This window comes from Neopsephotus bourkii, unplaced genomic scaffold (genome assembly GCF_033783945.1).
Source record: "Neopsephotus bourkii isolate Nb327-2 ecotype Australia unplaced genomic scaffold, CSIRO-AGI_Nbou_v1 NB_1542, whole genome shotgun sequence".
Taxonomy (NCBI): domain Eukaryota; kingdom Metazoa; phylum Chordata; class Aves; order Psittaciformes; family Psittacidae; genus Neopsephotus; species Neopsephotus bourkii.
The window spans coordinates 5062858-5090082 of record NW_026902018.1 but is presented as its reverse complement, the minus strand read 5'-3'; the positions used below and the strand labels follow the sequence as shown (position 1 = coordinate 5090082).

Sequence of the window (27225 nt, the reverse complement as noted above, 5' to 3'; positions counted from 1 at the left end):
CATTCTATTAATGCATGTGGAGATACTTCAGTCTGAAACACATCTGTCTTTTCTTGACTTGCAATTCAGAAAGGTATTTTTATTACTGAGGACTTAGTTTTGTGTGCATTAATACTAAAATTACAGCTTTCACCAGTATTGAAACTGTCATGACAGGTAGCTTAAAGAGGACAGGTAAAACTTTGTGGTTGTGTTAGAATGTATTGTGGATTGCCAATCCTGAGAACTGAATAGAACAAATAGCTTAAAACATTGCAGACATCAACATTATAAACAGGGCTGGACTTAACATCTCTAAAAATACAAGAGTGTTCAAGGGCAAAGTTCCAGAATGCCATTAAGTCTCTAGTCCTGTGTGTTGACCCTTGAGAATATGGGACTGTATGTAGAAAGTCCTCATAATGGGTAGTGTTGTAGCAGCTGAAATTCCTATTGGCTCCTCACAGTATAGTATATCATCTAAATGTCATGAGAAGGGGCTATTTCAACATTGCCGAGTTATTTAAGACTCACTGCTGCATTAGCCAAAAAAACCCTTGCTCTGGGACCCCTTCCATCCCTGAAGAGTGAGAGAGAAATTTTTAGCCACCCTTTCCTGATCCAGCTGCCAAACCTCAAGCTCTCCCTGCACCATTCAGACTGATCATATCCTCCCTTTCACCCTTGGCTTGAACTCACCTCTTCCAAAGTAGCACCTCCTTTATCACCTTCTCCCACTGGCTGGTGACAAATTCCGAGTGCTCTCCTCATTTCGCTTTCTAAATCTGATGTCAAAACTCTTCAGCAGCTTTCAGTGCTGGATCCTAACTAAACGTGATGTTTCATCAAAAAGCTGCCACCAGAATCAACACAAGTACATGATGTTATAAACACAAAGGCACAACCAGGCTATGCAGATGAGCTGTGCCTTTCAGGCTCCTGGCGGGATCCTTGAGTTTATGAAGCTTGCTACTTCTATAATATAAAAGCTGTATTTGTTGAGGAAAGGCAGTGCTTTAGTGCTGCTGTTTCCTTGCCCTTCTCTAGTTTCAAAACAGGTAACTGAGGTATTGTTTCTCCTTTCATCGGTGTTTAATTGTTCCCAGCATTGGTGATGTCTTAAAGTCTTAAAATGTCCTGAAGCCTTAAACCACAGCCTCATACTGAAGAAATTTAAGGAATGATGCCATAGATGATTGGTTTGCTGTATGGGGTCTGCAGCTGGAACCACACACAACCTCAAAAGTGCTCAGATTGGTTCTGGAGCATCAGTTAGTGATGTTACAATCTCTGTGTTGGACCTTGCAGTGATTGTGACATTTTATTTGGAACAGGAAAAATTGTCTCTGTGGTGAAGCTAGAGGGCACTTCAGTGAGTATTTCCCCTTGTGCTGTGGAATGCAGTCAGCACTGCAGTGACATACTCTTTGAGTAGAAAACTTGAGTGACTTGTTTGAACTGCTTTGAATATCTAGAGCAGTTTTGTCTCTAATCCCACTTAAATAAACCAACCCAACCAAACCACACAAAAACAAACCACCAAGCTGTTCTCTTCAAGAAACTGCTAAAAGCCTTTTGCAAAGGCACTTTCCTGGGGATGGGAGGAGTTAAGTAAAATATTAAATTATTAGAAAATAATCAGCTCTATTTCTACCTCATGTGTTTTTTCCCCTCCTTTTTGTTCCACCCACATGCTGCTAATTTTCGTCTTTTCTTCCTGCACATCAAGACGTCAGAGGCTGCTTACAGAAAAAGTTGTTTTTCCTGAGTTGTCTGTATGCTTTATTGATGCAGCAAAGATGACAAGAAATGAGGGGAAGGAGGAGGTGGGGGTAGGGGGGGGACAAAAGGATGAGCTCTTTCATGGTCTCCTATCATAGGGTGACCATTTTGTTCACTGTTGCATTTGCCAGTTGCCATGGCATCCCCCTCTCACTCTATCCTGGAGGTGTATTCTTGATATAATTAACAGCTCTCCTCCTTCTGTCTCCTGCAGAAAGCAATCATTAAGTGAACATGAAGGGAAGAAAAGTCACTTTTTATCTTTTACTTTGTCTGACAGTGGTTTTCATCCTGCTGTCTTATCTCTTTTGGTCCAATGATGTTTTTGTGCATGGAGCATTGCTGGAACACAGCTGCTTGCGTAGAGTAGAATGTTACACGCCTGCATGCGTTTATGTAAATGGAGGATTTTGTTAGGTTAAAGTGCAGTTCAATCAGATGTATCTAAGCCTTAATTATTTTCTATATATAAAACTGTAATTTCAGGAAATAAAATTGTAATCTTGGTAAATACAGGGTTTTTTAGAATTGGGATCATGGATATTGCTGCTAGTTCTAATGTACCTTGAAGAAAACTTCCAAATGAGATTTTTTTCAAATATTGCTGCAGAGAGGTTGGGGAAAAACTAAGAATAGGCATAGTTTAATTGAAACGCTGTATTGAACAGAAGTTGAAGGGCCAGTCTTGTGGCAAGTGGCCACTGTGTTGTTCAGCCACTTTGTGTGACAGCTTCAAGGCTTTGTGGTGATGCGCTGGTATTCTTTTAAAAGGCACATCTTTTTGTTAGGTGCATTCTGACTTCAGTCCCACAGAATGCCAAACTGAGGCACAGGAATAAATTAAAAACCCAAGAATAAGTTGTGTAACAGGTGTACTGCTAGCATCTTTCATCAGGAAACTTGTGTTGGGAAGACCATCGCTATCCCTTTCTGCGGAACACCTGATTGCTACTTTTTCCCACAGCCCCAGATCAGTGAGCTGTTCTAGGAGCGGTGTCAGAATGTCCCTGTAGGATTTGTTTGTTGTGTTTTGAAAGCAACAGTAAGTATGGTAATGTCATGGTTTAACCTCAGCCAGCAGCTCAGCCCCACACAGCCACTCACTCACTTCCCCTGGTGGGATGGGGGAGAGAATCAGAAAGCTAAAAGTGAGAAAATTCGTGGGTTGAGATAAAGACAGTTTAATAGGTAAAGTGAAAGCCGTGTGTGCAAGCAAAGCAAACCAAGGAATTGGTTCACCACTTCCCATGGACAGGCAGGTGTTCAGACATCTCCAGGAAAGCAGGGCTCTGTCATGCGTAACAGTGACTTGGGAAGAAAAATGGCATCACTCTCAATGTCCCCCCCTCCTTACTACTTCATCCCCCAGCTTCCATTGGAAGGGTTTGTCCATAGCCTCCAGAAGCTGAATGAACTCTTTGAGGAGTATACAGAAATAGTCGATGTTCTAACAAATAAGGAGTCTGATCTTGTCACCTGCATAAGTCAGATATAGTCACAATTCAAACAGACATGCATGCGAGTTATTTATTTAAATTTTAGCTTTATAGAGACTTCATAATGAAGAATATTTCTGCTAAGTTTTTTTAAAGAAGATCAAATAGGAAAGCAGGTATTTATGGAACTAATGGACTGTTTTACTTGTCTTCTGTGACATGTCATTTGGTTATGAATAAGCCTTATATGTTAGTTCCATCCACTTTGGTAGTATGGTAGTTAAAACAGAAGTAGCACTGCATAATCTTCAGTACCTTGTCGTGTTTTAAAGCATGAAGAAGGAAGTCCAGTCCTCACTAGATGAACCTGCAATCACAATGAAAGATAAGAAGGCAGATAAGAGTTTTCATCTTATTTCAGTTATATGCACTTGTTCTCTAAGTAGCATCCTCATCAGTGTAAGAAAAGATTCCTTTCCTCTTGGTGACTAAAGCTGCTTTGTAATAGAGCCACCATCTTTTAAACATAGTGGTGGTAACAGACACTTAACACAGTGCAGTGAATTAAAGAGGGGGAAGGAGAATTGCAGTATTTTGACTTAGTGCCACAACAAAATAGAAACTTAAAAAAAAAAACCCCTCTCCTAATGAGAAACCACATAAAATGCTGGTAAAGGATTATTGTCACTGCTGCTCAGTTCCCTACTGTATCTTTGAGGAAAATAATCTTTATTATGCCTTGCTACTGGTACAGCAGTAGAAATAGATGAACATAAAGTGCTTCTGGCAAAGCCAAGACTTCCTGTAATGAGTTTTTCTGGGATTATTTCTCATATGCAGTGTTATAAAGCCCTGTGTTTTCCTGGAGGCAGGATGATGAAGTGTGGCCCCATAAGTCTTGAGTTGTATAGTTACTGACTTTGCCCTGAACTGGAATTCTTGCCCCTACACTAAAACTAAAATCTCTCAAAGAAAACATGTGCCTTACTGTGGTGCTCGTCTTAATTTTCTGCTTACAGCTTTTGGATGCTCCTCAGTTTCTGGGGCCAGTAAAACATATAAAGAAGGTTTATATCCCTTTTTTTATGGCTGTATGAGGTACAGAATATATAGTAGCAAAGGGTGGGGGTATTTTTTATGCTTTGACTCTTATTTTAAAGACAGGTGTTTCTCCTATTTTTTCTTCCATCCCCTTGTTTGAGAAGAGAAAGTCATTGAGAGGGGTTTGGGTTGGGGTTTTTTTCTCCTTTCAAGGTCTCTGTTTCATTGGGCTGAAAACCTGTCTCTTTACAGAAGTGTTAGGCAACCCTTCACCCGATCACAGGTAGAAGGTTTCCTTTAAAGCCATAAATAAGGAAATCTTTGGTTGCCATTCTTTGGCGTAAAGCTGCACTTTTTGACTACGCATTAGAATTTTTAGTCATGATTTTACTGAGACAGAACCATCATGTTAGTTTCAGCTTCATTCTTTTGAGCAAATGTTATTCTCTTCAGGTTGGTTCTCTGCAAAAAAAAAAAATCCAAAATATTTGCCCAAACCACAGCTTCACCTGGAAGAACCAGTTCAAAATAAAACCTAATTTTTCTTTTCCCTAGAACAGCATCTTCACTTTGAGAAACATTAAATAGAAGTTTGGTTTCATCTGTGTATACCAGTAGGGGGTAACTTTAGTCTCAACCTTTTCTCTCTATGTGCTTGATCACATACAACTTGCAAGATGGCCTTCTTTATTTCAGTGCTTGTCCATTGCCTGCATTGCCTGGCTAAACGCGTGTTGGCCACCCACTGGGGTTCTACCTGGCAGCCAGTTCCCAGTGGCATTCCTCAAACTTACACTGAGGCATCATTCTCTCTGATGCTTCACAGGATGGGATGGAGTGAACCCTTAGTGAGTTTTATGTGACACCAGCTTGGAGGGCATGGTCAGTGTGCTGGAACTTGGGTAAGACTGGAAGAACTAGCTGAAGGTTCAATCCTGCGCCTCGGGCAGAGTGATCCCTGTGCACCATAGCTGGCTGGGGAACAACTCTGCCAAAAAGGATTTGGAGCTATGGACAAAGAAGGTCAGCACAGGTCAGCAATGTGCCTTTATGGCAGTGAAGTCAGAGAGAACTGGGTTTCTTCATCCTGGAGAACAGGAGACTACTGGAGGGTGTGGGTATGGAATTGTCATCTTCAGTGGGGAGGAAGAAACCAGATGAGAAGCGCCATTTAAAGTTGCAGCAAAAGAAATTTGGATGAAATGATAGGAAAAAAATGTTCCCTGTGAAAGTGGTAAAGCACTATAACAGGGGCGCAGAGAGGTTGTGGAATCTCCATCTGTTGTGGTTTGCTACAGCTGAACCCAGGACACGATCCTTGGTGACATTTGGAACTGCGCTGGACACGGGCCCTCAGTAAGCTGATCTGACTGAAGGCAGCTCTGCTTTGAGCAGAAATTGGACTACAGACGTGCAGAGGTCCCTTCCAGGAGGAGGAGTGTTGCTGTAGTCCTCCTCTCACTAATCATTTTTCTTCTGAGTACCATTCAAATATGTGCTGAGTTGCTTTCCAAGAGCCCTTCTTCTGTCTCTGGAAATAGCTGTGTATTTTTATAGAAATACAGTTTGAGATGCAGTTATATTTTTAACAAGTATGTACCTAACTAGTAGTACCTTCATGTGTTTCTGATGAAAAAAACCCAAACCTGGGTTTAATACAAGCACGGAAATGTCAGGTTCTACATAATGTATTATGTAAGTTAATGAAGTGCTTGGGTGTGAAGGGTTTTCCCTCTAAATCACAGCTGAAGACATTTCCTCTAGTGATCTCACTTCTGGCTTAAGGCTTTCTTCTGTGCTTTCCCTCAAGTTTGCATGATCCCGTTTGTGAGTCTTGAGACCTTTAGTTTTGGAACTGATGGTTTAAACATCAGAAACCTGCTTTCAGAGGCAGAATAGACGTTTCTTTTTGCTCTAACGTGGTAATAGTTGTGAATATAGCTGCTACATTTTATTTTTTGTGTGCACATAGCATCTGGCAGGTTTTAATCAAATGCTCTTTGCAGATTGATTAATCAAGTTCAGGAACTTCAAAAATACATCCCACCAATTATTTAAAAAAAGCTGTACTTGTGTGTTTTCCACCTTTGAATTTTAAGCGTGTGTTTTCTCCAGCTGCGATTTACTCTGTTCTCTCAGTGAAATTCTGCTGGCTCCTCTGGCATTGTAAAAAATCTTTGGTCATTTAGGCCATTAGGGCCCAATTTAGTTTTACATTTGAGAGCAGAACTCGTATTTCCTATTTCAAACACTCATACTCTAGCACTATGGTTAAAACAAGGGGTTTTCTTCACAGTAGAGGTATGAGACAGGAGTTAAATAGCTGAAGATTCCATTCAACTGTATCTTTTACAGTCCAGTAAGTCTTCATTGAATGAAGACCATAAAGAGCACTAAATAAATGTGTTCTCTGGCCTCACAGGCAGGAAGATCTGATTGCTGATAAAAAATACAGAGAAGATACTCAATTTATGGGTACTTTTGTTCCCTTCTTCGGTGAATTTATGTCCCCCTTCTACCTTCTGTCTGTATAATCAATGATACTGCATTAAATTCTTAGCTCTGGCTTCAGAATGTCACTTTTGGTGCCACTGTTACTTCTGCAAAGGCGACAGATCTTCCAGAACATTATTCCAAGTCGGACACCAGTGTTATTCAGTTCTGCAGTTACTGGGAATTTGTGACTTGAGGTTAAGATGATCACTTATTTTGCAAGCAAATAGATTTTTCTGCTTTCTCTATTTCTTCTGACATCGTTCACTAAGAATTATGTCTTCTAATAATTTGCAAATGCTCTTAAAGCACTGCAGATCTGTTTGTTCAGGTCGGGAGTTTGTCAATATGAATATGAGCAAATATTCAAGTGCTGCTTTGCTAAATAGATGATAAAGAACAGCAAAATAATCCATAAAGGCAAAATATTCCTTTATAATAGTTACTGATTTTATATTCACTTTAGAGACAGTGTTTTCTATCTACGGAAAGTTGTACGGCTCACAGTCACTGAAGCAGGTAGCATATGCAGAATTACTGACATGTATTTTCTCACTGTCTCTGCCTGCCCTTTTTTGTTTTGTGTAGGCCACAGGAGAAGCACCTACAACTCCAAAGCATACAAAGGAGAACAGAGAGAGCTTCTTCCCAGTAACAGCAACCACACTGCATCCTACCGCAGTGAATCCAGACACTGCAACTGCTGAAAATCTCCTGAGACTGAATGATCTGCATTCCAAATCCAAACCAGCCTCTTCCTCTTCTTCCTCCTCCTCCTCAGCATCTTCAGTACCTCCATCCCAGGAGTCACACAGGGACACTGAGCATCTGCGGAGTCAAAATGCAGAGACTGCTCCCAGCACAAGTGATCTTGCACGTGGTAAGTCTCAGGGAGACAGAATGTTTTGGTGCTCTCTAATGGGTTTGCCATGGCCCACATGGTGCATCCGTGCCTCAGTTCTGATTCTCTCCTTTTTTCTGATCACTAGACCACACTCAAAAGGCTACAGAGATTTTTGTCTTGGTCCTGAATTGGGCACATTTACATAATACATGTTTTAATTACTAGGATTGATTAAAAAAGTGACCACTGTCACATACTTGTATATGTAATGGAGGTTGCATACTTGCATGCAAAATCATGGAATAGCAACCAAAAAATAATTTTAGGTTTTTAATAGAGGATTTTAGTCTGTAGTAGCATAAAAATACCCCATTTCTGTTTCATTCGAAGAGGTGAGAATCTGGTTCTTTAAAATACCTTAAATCATTAAAAATGTTAGAAGTGATTGCAATTGAAATAAACTGGTGGACAGCCTGCATCTGACTCGCAAGTGCCCTGTTAACATAATTAGATGCACAGTTATCACTGCCCTGTATGTGTGTGTGGAGATACAGAACATTGCGAAAATTCCAATATTTTACATGGTTCATAAAGTTAGTGTTTCATCACTGTTAATTTTCACATTTGAGAAGAGAAGCATCTGGTGGGACTGGAATGTTGGGAATATATTATTTATAGCCCTTGTATGGTGATATGCAAGGTTAGACTACAGAGAAGGATTGAAGAAACTGAACAAGTGTTAGTTGTTCTGTAGCACAATCATGTGGCTTGTTTAGGCCTGTGTTTTGTACTTGGTCCTATACAGCTTGTGTAGATTAGGAAAGAAGTACATAAGAATGCTCTTTTTGCTTACTGCTGTCATGGCAGGCTGGCTTGTTAGCAGTAGCCAAAGTCACTGTGCAGGGCAGTACTGATCCACTTTGGGGAATGAAGTAAGATTAGACCCAATTTTGGACTCGCCTTAGGTACCTAGAAGAGGTGGTTGTGCTTATTTGTAGGACACTGTGCATGATAAGGTGGCAGAACACCTGCTATATAGCTTGTACTTTCTTGCAACCTTAGCAGGAACACTGTCTGAAATGGTGTCTGCTGCTGCCTGTGCTCACTCCCATCTGTTCGCAAGCTTGGGGCCTAACAGTACTCACAAAATGTCATAGACAAATCCATAGAAGCCCAGATAAAGTTATGAATGAACGATATATATAATAGATATGGTGAAAAGTGGCAGACTGGATAGTGCCCAGCTTTGTGAGACTTAATGGTGCATAAAGTTCGTTAATAACGAATAGACTCTGATCTAGTCTGGATGTTCTGTAACTTTTTCAAATTTTTATCTGTTCGACTTGTGGTATTTCATTTCTTTCCATATGAAATCAGCCTCAGCATCTGAATGCACATCATCTGCTGAATTTGTCAGCAGGGAAGAGCAAATTAGGGAGAAATCACTTTTCCCAACTTGCTAATTCCTGAGAACAGACTGGAATTTAACATCCAATATTAGCGATTGCTTTGTAATGATAGAATTTTTCACAGATCCGGGAGAGATTGTCTTGGGATAGGAAGAAAGGAAAAGGGAGTGATAAGGAAAGGAATGGCTTAGTCAATGTGTAAACCATGTTTGTTATTGTCCTTGTGAAGCTGAAGAATGGAGTTGCATAGTGTCATAAGATGTCTTGGCAGGCTTGTTCAACAGGGAGTAATTTGGGTTTGTGCCTAGACAACGGGAGAAAAATGAATCCTCTGTGAAGCTGCTGTATGCTTACTAAAGAGACCAGTGGTAGGAATGACAATGCAGATAAGAACTTCCGTGTTCTTCTGGTTTTCAGACAGAACTCAGGAGCATTTTTGCCATGCTGTCCTCTCTGCAAATACCCACACTGTAGTGATTGAAGGTTTATTTTAATCTTTTGATTGCCTAGTTTTTGTTAGGATTGTAAAGTTGCATATCGTTCGTTGTTCTTTCATGCTAGCTATACATTGCCTTGGTAGAGAGAGATGGAAGAATTAGCTGCCAGAATTACACCCATGAAACTGTGTCTAAAGATGAAGGGGCTCTCTCTGCAGAGCTCTCATTCCAGTGCTGAATGCATGTGTTGGATCTGGCTTTCTGGCTCTCAGACCTACCTGACAGGTCATTTCTCTAGCTGAGAGAGAGACCAATTACTGCTGTGTCCTTTCGTTTTCTTTTTAATTCTCCTACCTCTGAATCCACCTCCTCTAAAAAGAATTACTTCTAGTTCTGCTGCATCCCTTTTCCTTCTGCCTTCCATTAGCTTTGTTTCTATAAAAACTCCTCCCATTTTTAGAGTAATCCATTTTCATCTTTTTTTGTCTTGTCACTTCCTCCTGTATCTTTTTGTTCATGTGCAAGTATTTCACATCAAAGAGTATTAACTGTTACCATTTTCTGTGACTTCACCCAGAAAAAGGAATAGCTTTCCAGGCAATGTTGATTCTATGCCACTCATTTCTTATGTAAATATTTTAGTGATATTTTGTGTAGTACATGACTAACTGGTACAGAATACAGCGTGATGAAGTCCAGCAGCAAAGTGGTGATGGTAATTTCAGCATGAGAGCTTCCTACATTGGGGTATAAATGTACATGGGACAGTTACCTTTGTGGCTCAGCCTAAAATTTTCTCTGGGGAAACTAAAATAGGACAATTAAGATAAACCCTCTCCAGCCTGTCACACTCCTCCAGCATTTACTGTTGTAAATTGCTGACAAATCTTGACATTGTCTTCTTTACTGTACTTGCTCTAATAATGATTCTTATAAGAAATGAACAGGAAAACATTCACATCTGAGTTTCGATATCAAGAGAAGTTTTTATACTTGGAATTAAAGTTATGTGTTTTGCTTAAAGCCAGCTGTTTACCAAATTGGAATATAAAATCAGAGTGAAAAGTAACATTTCTCCCTCCCCTACGTTCAATTTTTGTCCATTAAGGCTAAGCATTTCAATATAAAGCCAAGGTCATGATACAGCTGTCCAAATTCAGAGCAAAGGAAGACAATTCTCCTGTGTTGTGCAGGATAGTTGCACTCCAATAAGCCATGTGAATACCCTGCTTTGATTTCAGATGTTTGTTAGCTAGGTGCAACAGTGCAAGTAGTGGTGTAAATGTATTGCAGCTTGTACAATTTCTAGACTTTCAGAAGCACAGTAAATGAATGCAAGTGAGGACAGTTGCATGGAAAAATAAGTACAACTGTTGTGGTGAGCAATGAAGTTAAATTGTTTATGTAGGCAGCAGCAGACTCCCTAAAAGGCAGATGTTCAAAATAAAGAGGGTTTTGAAGCAGCAAGTCCTAAGAATTTAGTTACAGCGTTGTAATCTGGTAGGCTTTTAACTGGCATCAGAGTTGTAAGAGTACTTCGGGTGTACAGAGCATCTTTTCACAGAAGTCTGCAGCTTAGTTTATTTTAACTACTGGTACATCACCTTAAGTTCATATTGAGTTCTCAGAAGACTGAGGTAATTCACACAAGGTACAGGGAAGTACTACAAAGAATGTCAGCTCTATAATTTTGCACTGACAGTGTCTATCTTCATATTATAAGTACATGGCACAGGGGTTCAGTGTGATTCCTCACAGTTCTAGATATCCAGACATGAATGGACATCCACAATCCCTGTTTCTGAGTGAAATAATGGAGATTGTAGGTTGTCATCATTAGTTGAGGTTAGCCAAATACTGGTATCAGTGTCTTCTGTGTTTGATTGTCATAAATTTCTAAAGACAAACATGGATTTTAAAAGACTGTAATTCAGAGGCACTAAAAACTTCCTGCTTACACAAAAGGTCCAGAATATTTGGCGCTGTTGGTAATGCATTACTTTAACTCTGGATTTCAATTCAAGCCTTTGGATACTTTTAAAATGTCTGGAAGTAGTAAGATTTAGCCCTCTTAATTGCAATCAGTGCTTTACCATATTTTTTCTGCTGACTACAAAGCCATGCTTTAGAGAGTTGTTCTCAACTGATGGCTCTAAAACCCCTGAAACACAGAAAAGATTAGACTGGCCGAGCTCCAGTGGCCTCTTATGAGTCCTCGTCATGTAGCAGTCACCTGGCATGAGGGTTGTCTCTTCAATGCACATGTTCTGCTCTTTTTTTCTTGTGTTACTTGTATGCAACTTTCATGACTTTCCCCTTCATTTCTCCTGTTGACTTATGCTGGGTTTTGGCAGCTGTTTTCCTCAGTTCCCAAGGTTGAATTCCTGCAAGGCTTTAAAAACTCTTATTGAAATACTTGTAACCCCATGCCTCTGGGTAGGGTAGAAGCTCCTATCCACCTGTTAGTAACTGCAAAGTCACTAACAGAAGTCAACTGAGCTGCCTTTAGCTAGCTCTGTGTTTGCTGTCTCCGTGTCTCTGATCTCATGCTGCTTCAGCCTCCTTGGCATTGGTATTCTCACTTCCCTTTGTCTGATGCTTGCTTTTCATGAAGCTTTTTATTTTTCACAATGGGTACCCTCTGAAAACAGCTACACTGCTGAAAGTCTGCAGAGGTTTCCTGTTTGTGAATGGCTTCTTAGTTCTTTTTTGCATAGTGCTCAGACAGTACCAGTCAGTCCTGTCTTTTCCTCTTCCCTTTGTGGGAAGTATGCTCATTTGCTTTGCTGTCACAACAAATTCATGCCAGAAGACGGTTTTAGTAAACTTAATGTCCATTTCTGAGCTTTACCTTTCAGATTCCTGAAGTATTTGCTCAATGCAGTGCTGTGCAGAAGGTCCTTTTAAATTAAAACTGAGGTTGTTTTTATGTACCCATGTTAGATCAATAAGAACAAATAGGTCAGGAGTGGCAGCTTCCCAGCTGTAGCCTGTGAGGTGTTGGTACACAGCCAGGGGTTTAGTGCAGCCTGGGCAGGTTTGCGGTCCAAGAGGCTCTCTAGCCCTATGCACCTTTAGATCCCCCAGATCTCAGAGAGTCACTGGCCTATGCATATCATACTAAAGGAATACAGGTTTTGGAGACCTTTTGTAAAAGAACATGGTAATGATGCTATACTGTTACAATATGTTTCCATTTCACTAGTTCTAGATCACTGCCAGCAGCATAAAATTTACATATATTCCTGCACAAATGAAGACTGAAGAGAGATGTAGTTGTAAGCCTGCTGCACAGGCATTATGTTACTTGCAAAGTTCTTACCAAATTGTGAGGTGTCATTGTATTCTTTTAAGAGATGTTTCTGACAGCTGCTTTTGCTAATTGCATTGTGCTTAGCTGGCTATCAGGTCAAAGGAGGATAACATACTGACAGAGAAGGAAAAGTCTTACAGCTTCCATGAGGTAATGAGTACATAGCATTCAGAAATAGTAGAGTGCAAATGAGTGACTGGTACTATCCACAGGTGTGTGCTTGCTCAGTTAGATATTAAAACACAACTATCAGGTACCTGTATTTTTATAGTGCCATTTGAACGTTCATGTAGTTGAATATCAAACTGTTGTCTTTTTGACCTAGGCCCATACTTTTTTATTTTCATGGAAGTTCTGTTTTGTTTTTAAGAAGAGTTAGTATTCATTTCAGAGCGCTTTTTTGTTTGTTTACCAACATGCACACCCGCTTTCTGCACCTCTAGGAAGCTTGGTAGTGCAGGAAATGTTTTTGGACATAGGTACTCCACTCTCTGCTGTTAGGTTGGCCCCAGTGTGGCTGTTACAGGGATCTGGTGTGGCCCATACTAATTCCTAATTAGTATGGGCCAGGGACTATTTCCAGGAAACACTTTCAGAGCAGCCACCTGTTTTAGTCACATTCATGTTGTTCTGTGACAGCTGACCTCGGCATTAGGAAGCATTTTGGGGTATGTCTCACATAGTTGTACAGTAGGCTCTCTGTTCAGGACCCCAGTGATAAATATAGCAATGTGCCATGCTATTACAGTGCGAACTTCTCTTCACCAGGCTGCTTGAATTTCTTTCATTTCAGGGGCAATAGAACTTGTGTTCTGCAGCTTTTCGCCTCCAAAATTACTCTGGCACTTAATTTTTAACACATGTCTCTGTGTGTGTCAGCTTTGAATGTAATTTCCTGAATTTGGCATTTCAAGTCAAATACTTATTTCTACAGCTATGACTTGGTAGTGGATTTTTAGAGGAAAAAAAAAAGTCATGATAGGGTATTTGGAATGAATTTAGATAAAGTAAACATGTAAGGAAAGGCTAGCACCTATACCTGCCACATCTATGATGAACTAAGCACCACATCTATGATGAACTAAGCTGTCTCACTGCCTGCTGTGGTATAGTAGCTAATGGCACGTACAGCTTGAAGGCCAATGCACCCTTATTTCTTGGGTCAGCATCCTTAAACAAACTGTGTTCAGCTGAACCAACCTGTGTTCCAGTGCAGTCTTTCCGTTGACATAGTGGCACAGTGTACGAGGAAACTCTGAGTTCCTTCAAATTCAAGCTTTCCATGGCCTTTGCAACTGCTGTGTGGGGAAAAAAGCTGTATTAATTCCCAGCACTCTGGAGAGTGAGGCAGATGGAGTACAGAAGATTGTTTTCATATTAGCACTATTCTTTGGAAATGTGGTAAGATTACTGTGTCAGGGAGCAAAGATGAGATCCCTTTCCATCACTGTGAAAAAAAAAAGATCTACCTTGAACGTAAATGAGTAACAGTTCTGTGAACAATTACATGTGCTTTGGATGGCCATAAAACCACAAAATAAGCCAGTTGTTACTGGGACCACTTAAATAAGTGTTTCCTAGTGTCTGTAAGCACACAGAATTCAATCCTCATGCTTTTGGAGTTGCTGGAAAACAAGGTAGTACAGATTTGCTAAATCATAGTAATGTGTTTTCAGGCTTTTTGTCTTGACACGCAGAACCGCTGGGGAAGGTATTTTGTAGAGGGATGAAGGCAAGTGGTGCAAGTGCTTGATTTAAGCACTTAAAACTGTTGCTTGTTCATTTCTCCAAGCATTTGCTTTTGAAATTATGTTAGTATTCTGTTCTGGAGTTCAAAGCTCAGCTCCTTCCTTTTTCCTATAATTAAATGGTGTTTTTTGCATGCAGTGTAAGGTTTTTCTTGTATCCTTTAACATATCAGTGCTATAATATTTCAAACTGCTTTTGTCAGAAACTGGAAAACGTTTTTCTCCAGGTGCTAGTCACATTTTCTGGGCTTGTCTTTCAGTTGTCATCTAATTGGTTTAGTGCATGACTAAAGGATTTCTTTGAAATTCCACCTAACATTACAGCATTACAAAACATTTTAATGTTCTTATACCTGGCAACATGAGGAAATCAAATGCTTAAGCATGCAGTGCAGTGCAGAGGGAGCAGAACAAATGTTTACTGGTTACAGAACTACTGCTTTTAAACTTTCTCCACGTGTGCAAATTGCCACGTGAATATTTTTGACGGTGTTATTTTTCACTTTATACGCAGCAGAATAGCAGTGTACATTGTCTCGGTGTAAAAATGGTTGCAGGGGTTGCATAATCTGTATGTTCAGAATGTGTGGATTTATGTATATAGTGTATTCTCTATATAAAGAGAGACCGAGAGAAAGAATATTAACTGTGATGAAGTCATGAACCCAGGCGCCCGCTATAGGCATCTGCAAACACTGGTTACCCTGGCAACAAGTGGAAAGAGGTTGGAGAGGAAAGCTGGAGTAGGTTGTTGCATTGAATTGTTTTCAGCTTGTTTCTTCCTCACTAAAGCAGGGAGATGTTGAAAGGTATGATGTCCCTCTTTCTATGTGTGTACGATTTTATATGTATTTAGACAGTTGTTGGGAATGGGAAGGCTAAAAATACCCCATACTTGTCATTCAGCTCAATTGGAGACAGACTTTTCAATATAAATAATAATATGCATTGCAAATCTGTGGGGGTTTTTTTCTCTGTGCTCGATTTCTGTGTGGTGCGTTGTAAGGTGAGAGTGCTAAATCGGTCTCCAGAGTACAGTACCTGTTCCATCCTCAGCCTGGAGACAAGTGAGTGTTGCGTATTATGTCTTCAGAAACTGATTTTATTTTAAACTGGGTTTGAAAAGCTTACGTTTGAAAACCTGCCAGGACAGTACAGATACTGGGTATTATCAAAAGATTTGTTAACTGATACTGAATCTGAACTTCTGAACTTCTTCAGAATGTGCTGTGCTTATATTCTTCTGCTCTTGCACTTGTGCAGAATATTGTGGCTCATGAGTTAGTGGAGTCTTTTCCTCCCTGGGGAAAGTTTTTATTAGAAAAACTAGGACATTATGTTCAGGGCTGTAACAGCATCTTCCACAAGACAAATATCAAGATAGTCTCTTCAGAAATCTGTTTTAGACAAATAATGGGAGACCCTACCGTGTATTTCTTCTTGATTACCTTTCTCTCGTTGACCCTTTCCTTCTGAAAAAAAGGTACAATACAGTATCTGTGCACTGTATTAAAGTATTAGTAGTATAAATGATGAGAAACACCAGAAACAACCAATTCTTGTAATTTTCAAGAATAAAGAAAAATATTTTGTTCATTAACTTTAACTTGAGAATAATGGCACTCATAAAAATTGCACAGAATAAAGTGTATGACCCAGTCAGGGAATAGAAGCCAGTCACTGTGCATTTAACACCTCTGAGAGCAAGGGATTGATTAACAGACAACGATTCTTGATTTCTCATATACTGAAAGACACTGCCTAATAGAATATTAACAAGTGTTGTTTCCAGAAGTGCAGTGATAGAAATACACACTTGGTGTGCCAGACTCCTGCCCTTTCATTTTGAGCCACTTCTACATGAAAAAGGGCTGACACATAATTTTATTCAAATTAAATCTAGTTTTACTATACTATAAAACTGAATTTTTAAAACTTAACAAAAAAAGTATGTGATGAAAGATCGATAGATTGTGCTGATTGCTCCTAAAAGAACACAGACTGGTATTAGTCTTGTAGCATCGTCCTAGAAATAGGCTGCCCCAAACCAGCTTTTGTCAGTGGGATGTAATTTAGTTAAAGCACAGCAGATCACCTTAAGCAATGATGTATCTTACAATTAAACAGATTGTCAGAGCTCTTACTCTGAATGGTGAACTAGTAAGTAATTCAGTAGTTGAGTGCATACAGAACTGTTCTCAGCAGTATAGCTGAGGCTGTAGGGTTTGCACATTATTTGTATGGTATTGTATCTGCTAAATTAATTACTGTTTTGTATTCTTGATTAATAAGCGGATAAGAAAGATTCTGTTAGTACTTACCCTAGGATACTTAAAACTGTGATTCTGGAGCATTGGAGTAAGTTAAAAATGAGTTGATTTCTTGGCTGTCTTGCAGGGTGATCTTTTGAAGTCATCATTTTTAGCTTGCTTTTCTTCAAATGTTGATGTAATGTTTCTTCCTGTCTTTCAATCAAGTGTCTTCTAGCACTTCAGTGTGTGCATCATCTGGGTTTAGACTATAGCTTATCTTCAGATGCTAGCAGTGTAATGGATACGGGTATATTGGCTTTGGGTCACGTTAGGGCTGATCCTTCTTTGTATGGTCTCTTGTACTTTGCCAGCATTTGGTTAAATCATACGTGTATCTGGTATAAAGGGCAGGTAGATACACAAAATGAGCCGTCAGCCTTCCTCTGCTTCATAAACAAGGAAATAGTGAATTATGATTTTCCTAGTTGAGATTCCTGTAGTTAAGCACTTCCTCCTGTGTTATTTTTAAGCTCATTTGGTCTATTAATACAATGCGTGTATAGATGCAACGATTACTTTTCTACTTCTAATGCTGTATTTTGAAGTATCCACAGAGAAATGTGCAAGAGTGCTGAGAATAAGAACTACATTCTTCTGCATTAGATGTTTCCATTTTGTGCTTGATAGTGAGTGAACATCACAGAACAGAAGCTGCCTGTGATTTGTGGTGTAGTGTGTGACCTTTCCTTTTCGGGAGCTGTTGGAGAATTCTCTACAAGCAAACTCATTTATCCTAAGGCTTATATTGGCTATCAGCTACAAGTTTAGATGATGGGTTCTTTTCTTTACCAATGAAAATTAGTGGATGAACGAACTTACAGCCTGCTTTGATAAGCCTTTTCTTGTACAAATTATTCCGGAACCCTAGAAATTCTAATCCTTTTAAAAATGTTACCTCTTTCAGACTGCATTGATCTGACTTTTACCAGGCTGTTAAGCTGCAGTGTTGTCTTAAGCATTTTCTACAAGTGAAACTCTTGTTCAGGAGCATCTTACTGTGGTAAATTCCAGGTTCTTAATCTACACTGGTGAAGATGGTGAAGCATTTTCAGCACCTGAGCAGGTTTGAGTAGTTTAGCAGTGAGGAAAAGTTGAAATGGATATTCCTTGTCAAGGCCCCACACTGTCAAAATCCTAAATTAATGTCGAATGATGATGTGAGGAACATATAAAGAGTTTTAGACCAAGTTAGGCTGTGAATATACGTTGTATCTGCTGGTCCATGCTAGCTGCCTGTGCGCACTGTAGGCTGTGAGAATACAAGGTGGTTCAAATTAGACTGGACAGGCCTTTGGTTTTGAAGGATATCTTCATTTTTATCAGAGAGTGAGAGCTTGTTTGTGTGTCCATAGCCTTGAGTGGTTTGCTGCTGATTCAGTTTGCCCTTCCCAGAAAGGGCACCAGTAGCTCTCAGCAGTTCAGTGAAATTACTCCTGTTCTGTACAGTTTGCATCTCAGTGTGTAAGAAAACTGTTTTAACACTGCATTAATTGAAAAGCAGATACAGCTGGTGTGTAATAAAGAGATTCTACGAACACATACATGGATTCTGAGTTACAAGCATCCCAAGTTCTGGAACAGCAGAAGGTGGGAATTTTAGACTAATTTATTTATAGAGATACAGTGGACTTACAAGTGAGAAGTGGGAATTTAGTGTAACTTGATACTGATTTCATAAAAAACAGATTTGGCTCTGTTACTGGATATTTGCAGTGATCAGTCTTCCTTACCAGTAAGGTGGACTACAATGTAGCAAGTATGTGTGGTTGCGGATCAGAGGGACCATTGAGCACAGCTGGCTCATCATTAAGGGTGATGGATTTTGCTCTGCACGTGTGCCAGCTGTTTCAACCTTCACATCTCCAAAGGGGAATGGTCAGTTGCATGTGGTTTTGTTGCAGATGTTCAGAGATAACAAAGTGTCATACACAGCAATTTTTTTCTTCTGCTTTTTAAATGACATTTACTAGCATTTTCTTTTTTAACAGTTTGAATTGGTGGCACGAAGTATGACAAAGTTGGTAATGTCATCTTAGCTTGCCAGTGCTTAATTTCACTCAGTCATGTTACAGAAATAGAGCAAGGGTTAAAAAAAATCCTACCAGTTGGTTAGCAGCAGGATTAAGGCTCGGGAGAGAGATCAGGATGTCTCTTAATATCTGTGAATTGTATTTCATTACTAAAGAGGAAGAAGAGCTTGAAGTGCCTTTGGAGGGGCTTGGATTTCAGCAGCAGGAGTCGCGGCTTTGTCAGCAGATGAAAATGGCAACTGTTGCACCCTCACCAGAGCCTGTTTGCTGGCAAGTGGAATCAGTGACCAGCACAAATTTGGGACATGTTTGTACCCAAGGTAGGAGCTTTCTGTGCTTCAAAGAATTCTGAAAATGCATGGTTAGATGCAGATCTAGGGGTTGGTTGATTGGATAGCTGTGATTCATATTCCTCAGTTTCTTTGCCTGCCTTCCAGTCAAGTATTCCAGAGTGTAGAGGCATTCCTGACAATGTCCCAGCTTCCTGGGAAAGTGCCTTTTCATCCCTTAATAGTTATTCTTTTTGGTGCAAGACTTGCATGCTAAATACCATGGCATCAGAGCCAAATCAAAAAGCTCACAGTACCATGCCACCATGCTTTTGTAGTTTGTGCATCCTTTAAAGTGGAATTTCTCTTTTAATTGGAGTTTTCTGTGGGGCAGTACACCACTTCAAATGACACTGTTTGAATATTGAGCTGAAGGAAATGATTTTGTTTCCCCCTTATGTTCACTCAGTTTGAGTAAACACAAACCCAGCATTTCTGCAGTAAATGCTTTCTACCCCTCCTCTGCCTGCTTCCCAAGAGAAATAGGAGTTGGTGTTTTAATTGAGAAAGTGTAAAACTTGGTATTTCAGGCAGGCATAATCTAGATATTTATGTTTGGGGTATCTCGTTTTTCCTTATTTGTTGAAAGGGAGATTATCCTGTGTCTGATTACTATAGCATATTTGGTGCTCTGCTCTGAAATGATTGGCTGCCCATGGAGACGGGTCACTGACCTTGATGGAAAGCTGTGCCTCATCTGCTCTGGCAGTTCTTACCATAATGTGCACACTTGAAAACGCACAATGCAATTTTATATCCCTTAGTAGACAATTCAACTGCTGGTGGTTTTTCAGAATAGCATCAAGAAGCTGGCATTTTATTTTGTTGTGTTTAATGCATATGAATACCTGTTATGTCAGTCTGAGATAGACTGGTGTTTTCATTCACATGACTTCATATGAAGTAGCATTATTAGTAAGAAATTGAGAGATCTCTTTTAACAAATTATCAGTTTTAATGTCAAAGCTGCTTGTTGTTGTGTATATATTATTTTGTAATGTGATAGTGGCTAGAGGAGGGCTGGATCCCTCCTTACTTCATGAGATGAGCCCTGTCTGAGCAAGCTTCCATTGGAAAGACCACCAACTGAGACACTTGAGAAGTATGTGGAAATGATGCTAACTAGTGTGCGAGACAGTGGCATGAGCACCTCAAGGAGGGTTTTATGGCAGGATTTGAAGAGAGCAATGAGGAAATCTTATTGGGTGTTAACATATATTTTTATGAAATTGTTGTGGAGTTGCTGTCTCCATAATTAAAGAAACAACATGATGGTGGAAGGAATTAAGACTCATCAGTAAAGCTAAGTAGCTTCATTGTTGCATTAGAGAATGGAGAGGCAGTTACAGAATGCAAAGATAAGATAATTGCATCTGAAACAAGAAGTGGGAAAATGTTTGCAGTAGCCTTCTACATGTGGCTGGGTCAGTGCTACACTGCCACTTGTCATGCCTGATCAGATTGAGTTTCTGCTGCCCATGAAGATTATTTTTTTTTAAATTATGTCTGGTTTCCAGTTGTCATTATAGAATTTTGAGGCACTTTGTTGTTCTGTTTCTAAGCCTTAATTAATGCAATGCTTCAAGAAAGGCCTTTTGAGCCAGCCATATGTCTAGCAATGAACTGTTCCCTCTTCTTTGTGAAATCCTAGATAGCTTCCTAACATGTTTTTCCTTACTATTTTCTGTTTAGCCTCAAGTTCCAAGCCTGAACTCAGCTCCAGTTCACAGACTTTGGGAAGTCAGCAGAACAAGACAGATGGCACCCGAGTAAAAACTCGCATTCTGCCCAACATGCCAAAGCTTTTCATACCTTCATCTGTCACCAAATTTCCACCTGAGATCACTGTCACTCCACCCACTCCCACCCTCCTTTCTCCAAAGGGCAGCATTTCAGAAGAGACCAAGCAAAAGTTAAAGGTAATAAAAGGGAAACAGTAATTTTTTAGATTGTTTTTATCTTAATTCTACCCTTAATAAAATACTTGTATGAAAGGAGCAACAGTTCCTGACCCAGTTCATAACCACAGGTAGTATAAGTAGTGGAAGATGACGCTAGCTGTTAGCAGGAGCGAGTTTTTAAGGACTGGTGAAATATTGGCCATGGGTGAAATCATAGCTGTCCTAGTCCCTATGCCTATTCTGAGGCAATTGGAAAGAACTACAAAAATGGGTGAGTGAGGTAGTGCAACCATTGCAATTCTTAGGCTAGTAGAAGCTACCAGAATATTGACTGTGGGGAAGCCTACTGGTAAATGTCATGCTGTTTCAGATTAGGATGCCATGTCTTTAATTAGAAGTCAGAGAGCTACTGAATGTGAAGGGATAGCAACCAGTGGGCTTTTATCCCTGTGATCACGGGTTTATCCTGACTATTTAGCAATATATTCTCTCTCTCTCTTTTTGGGATCAGTCTGCTATTTTGTCTGCTCAGTCTGCAGCGAATGTAAAGAAGGAGAGCCTTTGTCAGCCAGCTTTGGAAATCTTAGAGACCTCAAGCCAGGAGTCCTCACTGGAAAGTGATACTGATGAAGATGATGACTACATGGACATATGAGTGAATTTTGGCCATCATCAACACCAACCATATAACCATTCTTGTTGCCAGCATCTCTGGCAGTTGAAACATCTTTGTTGGCATTACTCTCCATTTAATTGGCATCATTGTGTTCTTCACTTTCATTACCTTTTTATCACCACTACCACTTGTATTGCCTTCAAAATCTTCGCCATTCTCCCCATCATGGTGCTTGATGGAAAGAACAATTGTTTACCAGGCAGTCAATTCATTTGGACCACACTCTCACCTCTACCTTCAGCAACACAAGGATGTTTTGTGCTGCAGTTCACATCTCTCTGCTGTTCCTGTTTCTTCAAACCAGAGCCTTGGAAGTCACTCCAGTAGCTCTTTTCTATAGCATTTTCTTCCGTTTAATTGTCTGTTTGCATTTTGCCCACTAGTTAAGTTTTTCTCCCAGTAATTCAGCAACCTGTTGTCTGTCCAGCCATGCCATGTCCAACAGCTCTCTTTAAGGTGAATGGAGGAGGAAAAATTTGCTGAGCTGGTGGATGTTTTAATTGTATGAAGAAAGTCTGTGGCTTTGTTGTGAGGCCAGAAAGGTGAGCTGAGAGTCTGTCAGGTCCTTGGCACTGCTGGATGCTTTGTTGGAATTTGACTGTGACAATAGGCAAAGAACCATCTTTTCCAGGCAGACAGAGAGGTTGGCCTCCTGTTTGTACTCATTTCACACCAATGTACCTGAGTGTTGGCTTAAAGAACTGATCTTTCCAGAATTGTCTTACAGTCCTTTCTCTTCTGATGCCTTGGACAAGCATTTTGAATTGGGGGCTAGATGATATTTTTATGGAGGTATTGAAAAAACTTGAAAGCTTTCAATACCATTTCAGTAGTGTCTGTTTTTTACAGAATGACACGAAAAGGTGTTTTTTATCTATCTGCAGAGGGACTGCTCACAGTTATTTATATGAGAAAATAATGGTAACAAAGATCCTGGGGTGTTTTTTTTCTACTGAATGTTAACTTTGTAAAATAATGACCGCAAACCATGCAAAAAAATGTCACACACTATATATACACAGGCGTGCGCCCACACACATATATATATGTGTATGTACATACATGTATGTATATGGAAAAAGAAAATGCATACAGCTTGCAATGTCGGATTTCTTTGTGTTTGGGGGAGGTGGTTTTCTGTAAAATGCAGAGCTTTGTATAAACTTTTGGTTTTTTTCTAATAAAGTTGAAATGTACTGTTGTCTCTGTTCCTCTGAGAGGGCAAGGTACCATGGTGCTGGAAAAAGTACTATTCCTCCCTTTTGTTTCTTGGATAACAAAGTAGTGGAGGAAGGAGGCGTGGGAAGTAGAAGCCTCTTCCTTTTCTGAAGACTACCAGAGCTCTTCGTATGGGTTTGGTCTTGTGTGATCCAGAACCCAGGTCAGCCCGTGCTGCCAAGATTGCCTGCAGTGGGTTCACTTCCCCAGTAAGACATGGTCTGAGTTCTTTTTCACCTATGTGAGTATCTTTGAATGCTAATGAACTATATAAGGGCTAAGACAGCATGTGGTTAATGAGATCCGTAAAGTATTTGGCTCTACAAATTAGCATTTAATCTACTGTTAACAGTGATCACTCTCATTCACTGTAAGAATGGTAAATAGAGCGTGGATTAAAAAAAGCAGCATCACACTTTGTATTGCAAGCTTATTCTCATAGTCTGGGTTGTTTGTTCTAAACAAAATGTAATTTATAAGCAAGTGATCATGTCCATATGTCCATCTTGGTGTATCAGCAACTGTACTGTAACTTGTGAGAGGTGAGCTGAATGCAACTGATGTGAAAAAGAGCAGGTAACCAAATGGTAAAAGGAAGTGGGTATTTTCAATAGTAATATGTTTTCAGTGTTGCGCTTTAATTTGGGGTAAGTTATTATAAATGCAGTGTCTAATATACTTTATATTCAGTGATTGCTAATAGGCTAAGGTAGCTGTCGATAATCAATCATCATCTTTATTTTTTTTAGAAGATGGCACAGGAAAAAAGAAATTGGCTTCTTACTGAGAAACGGAGCACAGCTCAGAGGATGTAGTTCTCAACAGGGTTTTTTCACCCAAGTAGAACAGACTACAAAGGCTTTTTGGCTAAGGTATATTCTTAAATGTGTGGCTAACTTTAATGTCACATTTAAATTCTCAGGTCTGTACTTCTATTTTGGTCTGATGTATGAAGACAAAACATTTGATTTTCTTAATTGAATCTGGTCACTGAAAATGATTGTTATCCTTTATTGCTCTGAAAGATTCCTTGGCATTAAGCATTTTGCCTGTTTTTGTTGTTTTTTTTTTATCCTTGATAAAATGCCTGATCTTGAGCTTTCTTTTGACTTCTGGTCCTGCTTTTTGAGAAGGATATAAATTTTTGCTGGTTAAGGAGCAAAAACAGTAAGTGAAACTGTTCCTGCCAGTCAGGAAAGCTAAACTTTGCTGATCTGTCCTAAACTCATTTTAATCTTCAGACTATGCAACTTGTTTCTCCTATATTCAAAACTCTTTTCCTTTTTTTAATCTATGATCTTTTATTCCCATAGTGCTCCTGGGTCGCTCAAGGATTTTTTTCTCAAGCTCAAGAAATTACTGAGACCAAATTACACAGGTCACCTCCTTCAAATTCTGCCCTTCTGCTAATGACTAAATAGTGTGTTGCTCAGCTGTGGGCCATCTTCCACAATGGCTAAAGCAGCTGTTCTTCATATAATATATTCTTTTGTGAAAACATCTCTCTACAATTTGTGTAGTTCTTCAGTTCAAGAAGACATATTCTGGAGTGAAGATGCCAAGATCACTGGATGCGTCTACATACAGTGTTTGTCTGAGGCACCATCCCTAAAGATACTTGGAGCAAGAACTTTGAATCCTTACAGACAGAAGTATTCATTAGTTTGTCATCTTTTGAAGCCTGGCAATATAATTTTGTGGAGTTTCGGGGGGAAAAAGCAGCATTATGGTAAAAGTGCAGTTAGCTATGTGTTTACTTGAAGTAATTTCCTTGGTTTCAGTCTAGTCCTAGTTGTAATACTTGAAATCCAAGTATAGGCAAGGTCCAAGTTCAGCATGTCAAATGAAATGTAACATCTGCCTTAAGGATTTACAGGATAACCATTGCTTTTGAAATCTCGGTGTTCCCAGGTTTCTTGCTCATGTGCCAGACAAATAAATGGCAGCTGCTGAAGTGTACTGCTTTTGTATTTGTCCAGTTCGGTTGGGTTTTTCCTTGTGAAGCTATGGGGACAGGAACGTAAGGTCTGAGGTCTGTGCCCAAGTGGGGTGAGGAGGCTTTTACTTTCCTCCCATTTCCCCCTTTTTTTTTTTCCTCCTGTAATTGACTGAAAAGCAAATCCTTTTTGGCTGCTGAAAAGCCAAACTGTTGGAATGTGCAAGCAAATAGCAAAAAAGGTTTTGTTCCAAAGCAAATGGAATAAGACATTATTTTGAGTTGGATGTTGAGAGTAATTTGTAGATAATTGACAGACTTTCTCTGCCATTAGTGGGCATCATTTTTACACATGGTGAGATACCTTATACTGTTCACCACTGCTAAGGTATATAGTACTGGGAGTAGGCTGTGCTTAATGCAGTTGCATTTCCTGGCACAAGGTTTGATTTATGTAATACTTAAGACCATCAAGAATTTATGTCTCTGAAGCAAGCACTAATGTTTTACTAAGAATATATTTTGTTGGGCTCAGCTGTCATTAGTGGCTTCTGCCCACTGTCTGCAAAATGCTGTTCGTTTCACAACCAAAACATCAAATCAAGGAAGAAACCAAGTATCTTCTTCAGTTTTATTTCATACTAGAGTTTTTCAGTTGTTGTCTTTTGGTGGTTTGGGTTTTTTTTTTTTTTTGTTTGTTTGGTTTGGGGTTTTTTGAGAGGTTTTTTTGTTTGTTTGATTGTTTAATTAGACTTCGGTGGCTTCATGAATAATGACATCAGTGTCTTTTGCAGCCAAAATATACCATATGGTCAGGGAGCAAGTGACCAGGAAAAGATGAGGAAGGGATGGCAGCCAAAGCTGATTAGGCCACAAAACAAACTGAGTGGAAACAGAGGGGCCAGGTGAGAACAGACTAAGTCTTACTATCGAGGATGGGGTCACACCTTTGTTAAATTCAGTACTCTGGTTTTGGCGGTACTGATATTCCAAGTAAGGTGAAAGAATCTGTGGTGTATGTGGTTTATATGCACAGTGTTACCTACCAAGCAGAGACCATTTCTGTTCCTGCAGGTGCTTGTCATATTTTTTAAGGAAAAAAAAGGTGGCAGGGTAAATTAGTTGAGATGCTCAGAAGAAAAGGCAGCAGGCATAGATTTTGTCATATCTTACTTAGTCATGCAAAGCTGGGATGAAGAAGCTTTGTTCTTGAAGGTGAAGATGATGGCAAGAGCTTCAGTGTAGGTGTTGAGTGTTAATTGCTGTCTTTCCCTTTCTTCTAGCTGATGACTAGGAATCCACGAACGTTAAGCTTTGAAGCATGCGTCAGGATTTTAGGAGTAGCCTTGGGATACTGTATATAGCACAGGCTGTATGAGCCCAAGTTATGCCTTTGTGAGAACTCCCTGTGGGACTCTGAGCTGTTGTTGCAGAGCACAGTGCAACAGGTAGCATTGCGAAGGGTGACAGACCAGCATGTGAGGTTTGGTGGCATCTGGAGTACAACTTCCCTTCACTTGTATGGCTCTTTCATATTAATACTTAACGACTCCAGGTAAACCTCACCACATGTTAAATGACACAGGCCTCCTTGACGTCACCTTTTGTTCTGCTGCTGTTTATCTAATGTGTGTATGAGGATGATGCCCCATAAGCAAGCACTTGTTAGCCAACTCCAGAGCCCCTGTTCCACGCTCTTCAAAGCTGTCTTATCTGCACCGAGGTTGGAGAGCTCTTTGTTCAGGTCATGTGAGTATCTTGCTGCCTGTGGATTTCTTCTGGCCACAGCTGACCCTTAGAAGAGAGTTGGGGCCTTAGAGACTATATATGGAACGTGAATGTTTGTTTGATTCCCCCCCCCCAACCCACAGGCCACCTCTGCCAAACGCATGGGGGTCAATCCTTGCGGAGGTTCTGATGCAGGCTCAGATTGCAACCTTGCAATGCTCACATGAAACAGCACGGTAGCCATGCATGTCAAGGAGCTTTTCTGTAGATTATCTCAAAAACTTCTTCCATCCTGTGGATGGGTTTATCCCTAATAAAATGACATCTGTGAGCAAGAAGGCAGCACGTGGTGGGTCTGGCTGGAGTGCAACCTCAAGGCTGTGATCACATCTCGATATAGCCCTATGTTCGAAGTTCATCCTGTCAGTTTGAGAGCTACGCTGTCTGCTCTGGTAGCACTAGAGGGGGCCCTAGGACAGAGAAGAAAAAGGGAAAATAAAAAAGCCGGGGGGAAGAAGGGTTAAAAACAACCACCACTGCAAACCCGAAGATGGATGACCAGGACCTGTCTTTAAACTACTGAAATACTAAATTAGATCGCTAGTTTTGACCT

At 40.0% G+C, this 27225-nt stretch overlaps 1 protein-coding gene across 5 annotated transcripts in view; it reads left to right on the top strand.

Moving 5' to 3' along the window:
* CABIN1 (calcineurin binding protein 1) overlaps window positions 1-22926 on the top strand; it is a 107917-nt gene extending 84991 nt beyond the window's left edge. For all 5 annotated transcript variants that reach the window (XM_061370723.1, XM_061370721.1, XM_061370722.1 and 2 more), the window contains 4 exons: window positions 7320-7611; window positions 18980-19144; window positions 20846-21072; window positions 21566-22926. In XM_061370723.1, coding sequence (XP_061226707.1) covers window positions 7320-7611; window positions 18980-19144; window positions 20846-21072; window positions 21566-21709 — 828 coding nt within the window. In that variant the 3' untranslated portion in view covers window positions 21710-22926. The remainder of the gene's footprint in view (window positions 1-7319; window positions 7612-18979; window positions 19145-20845; window positions 21073-21565) is intronic.
* Window positions 22927-27225: the final 4299 nt, after the last annotated feature.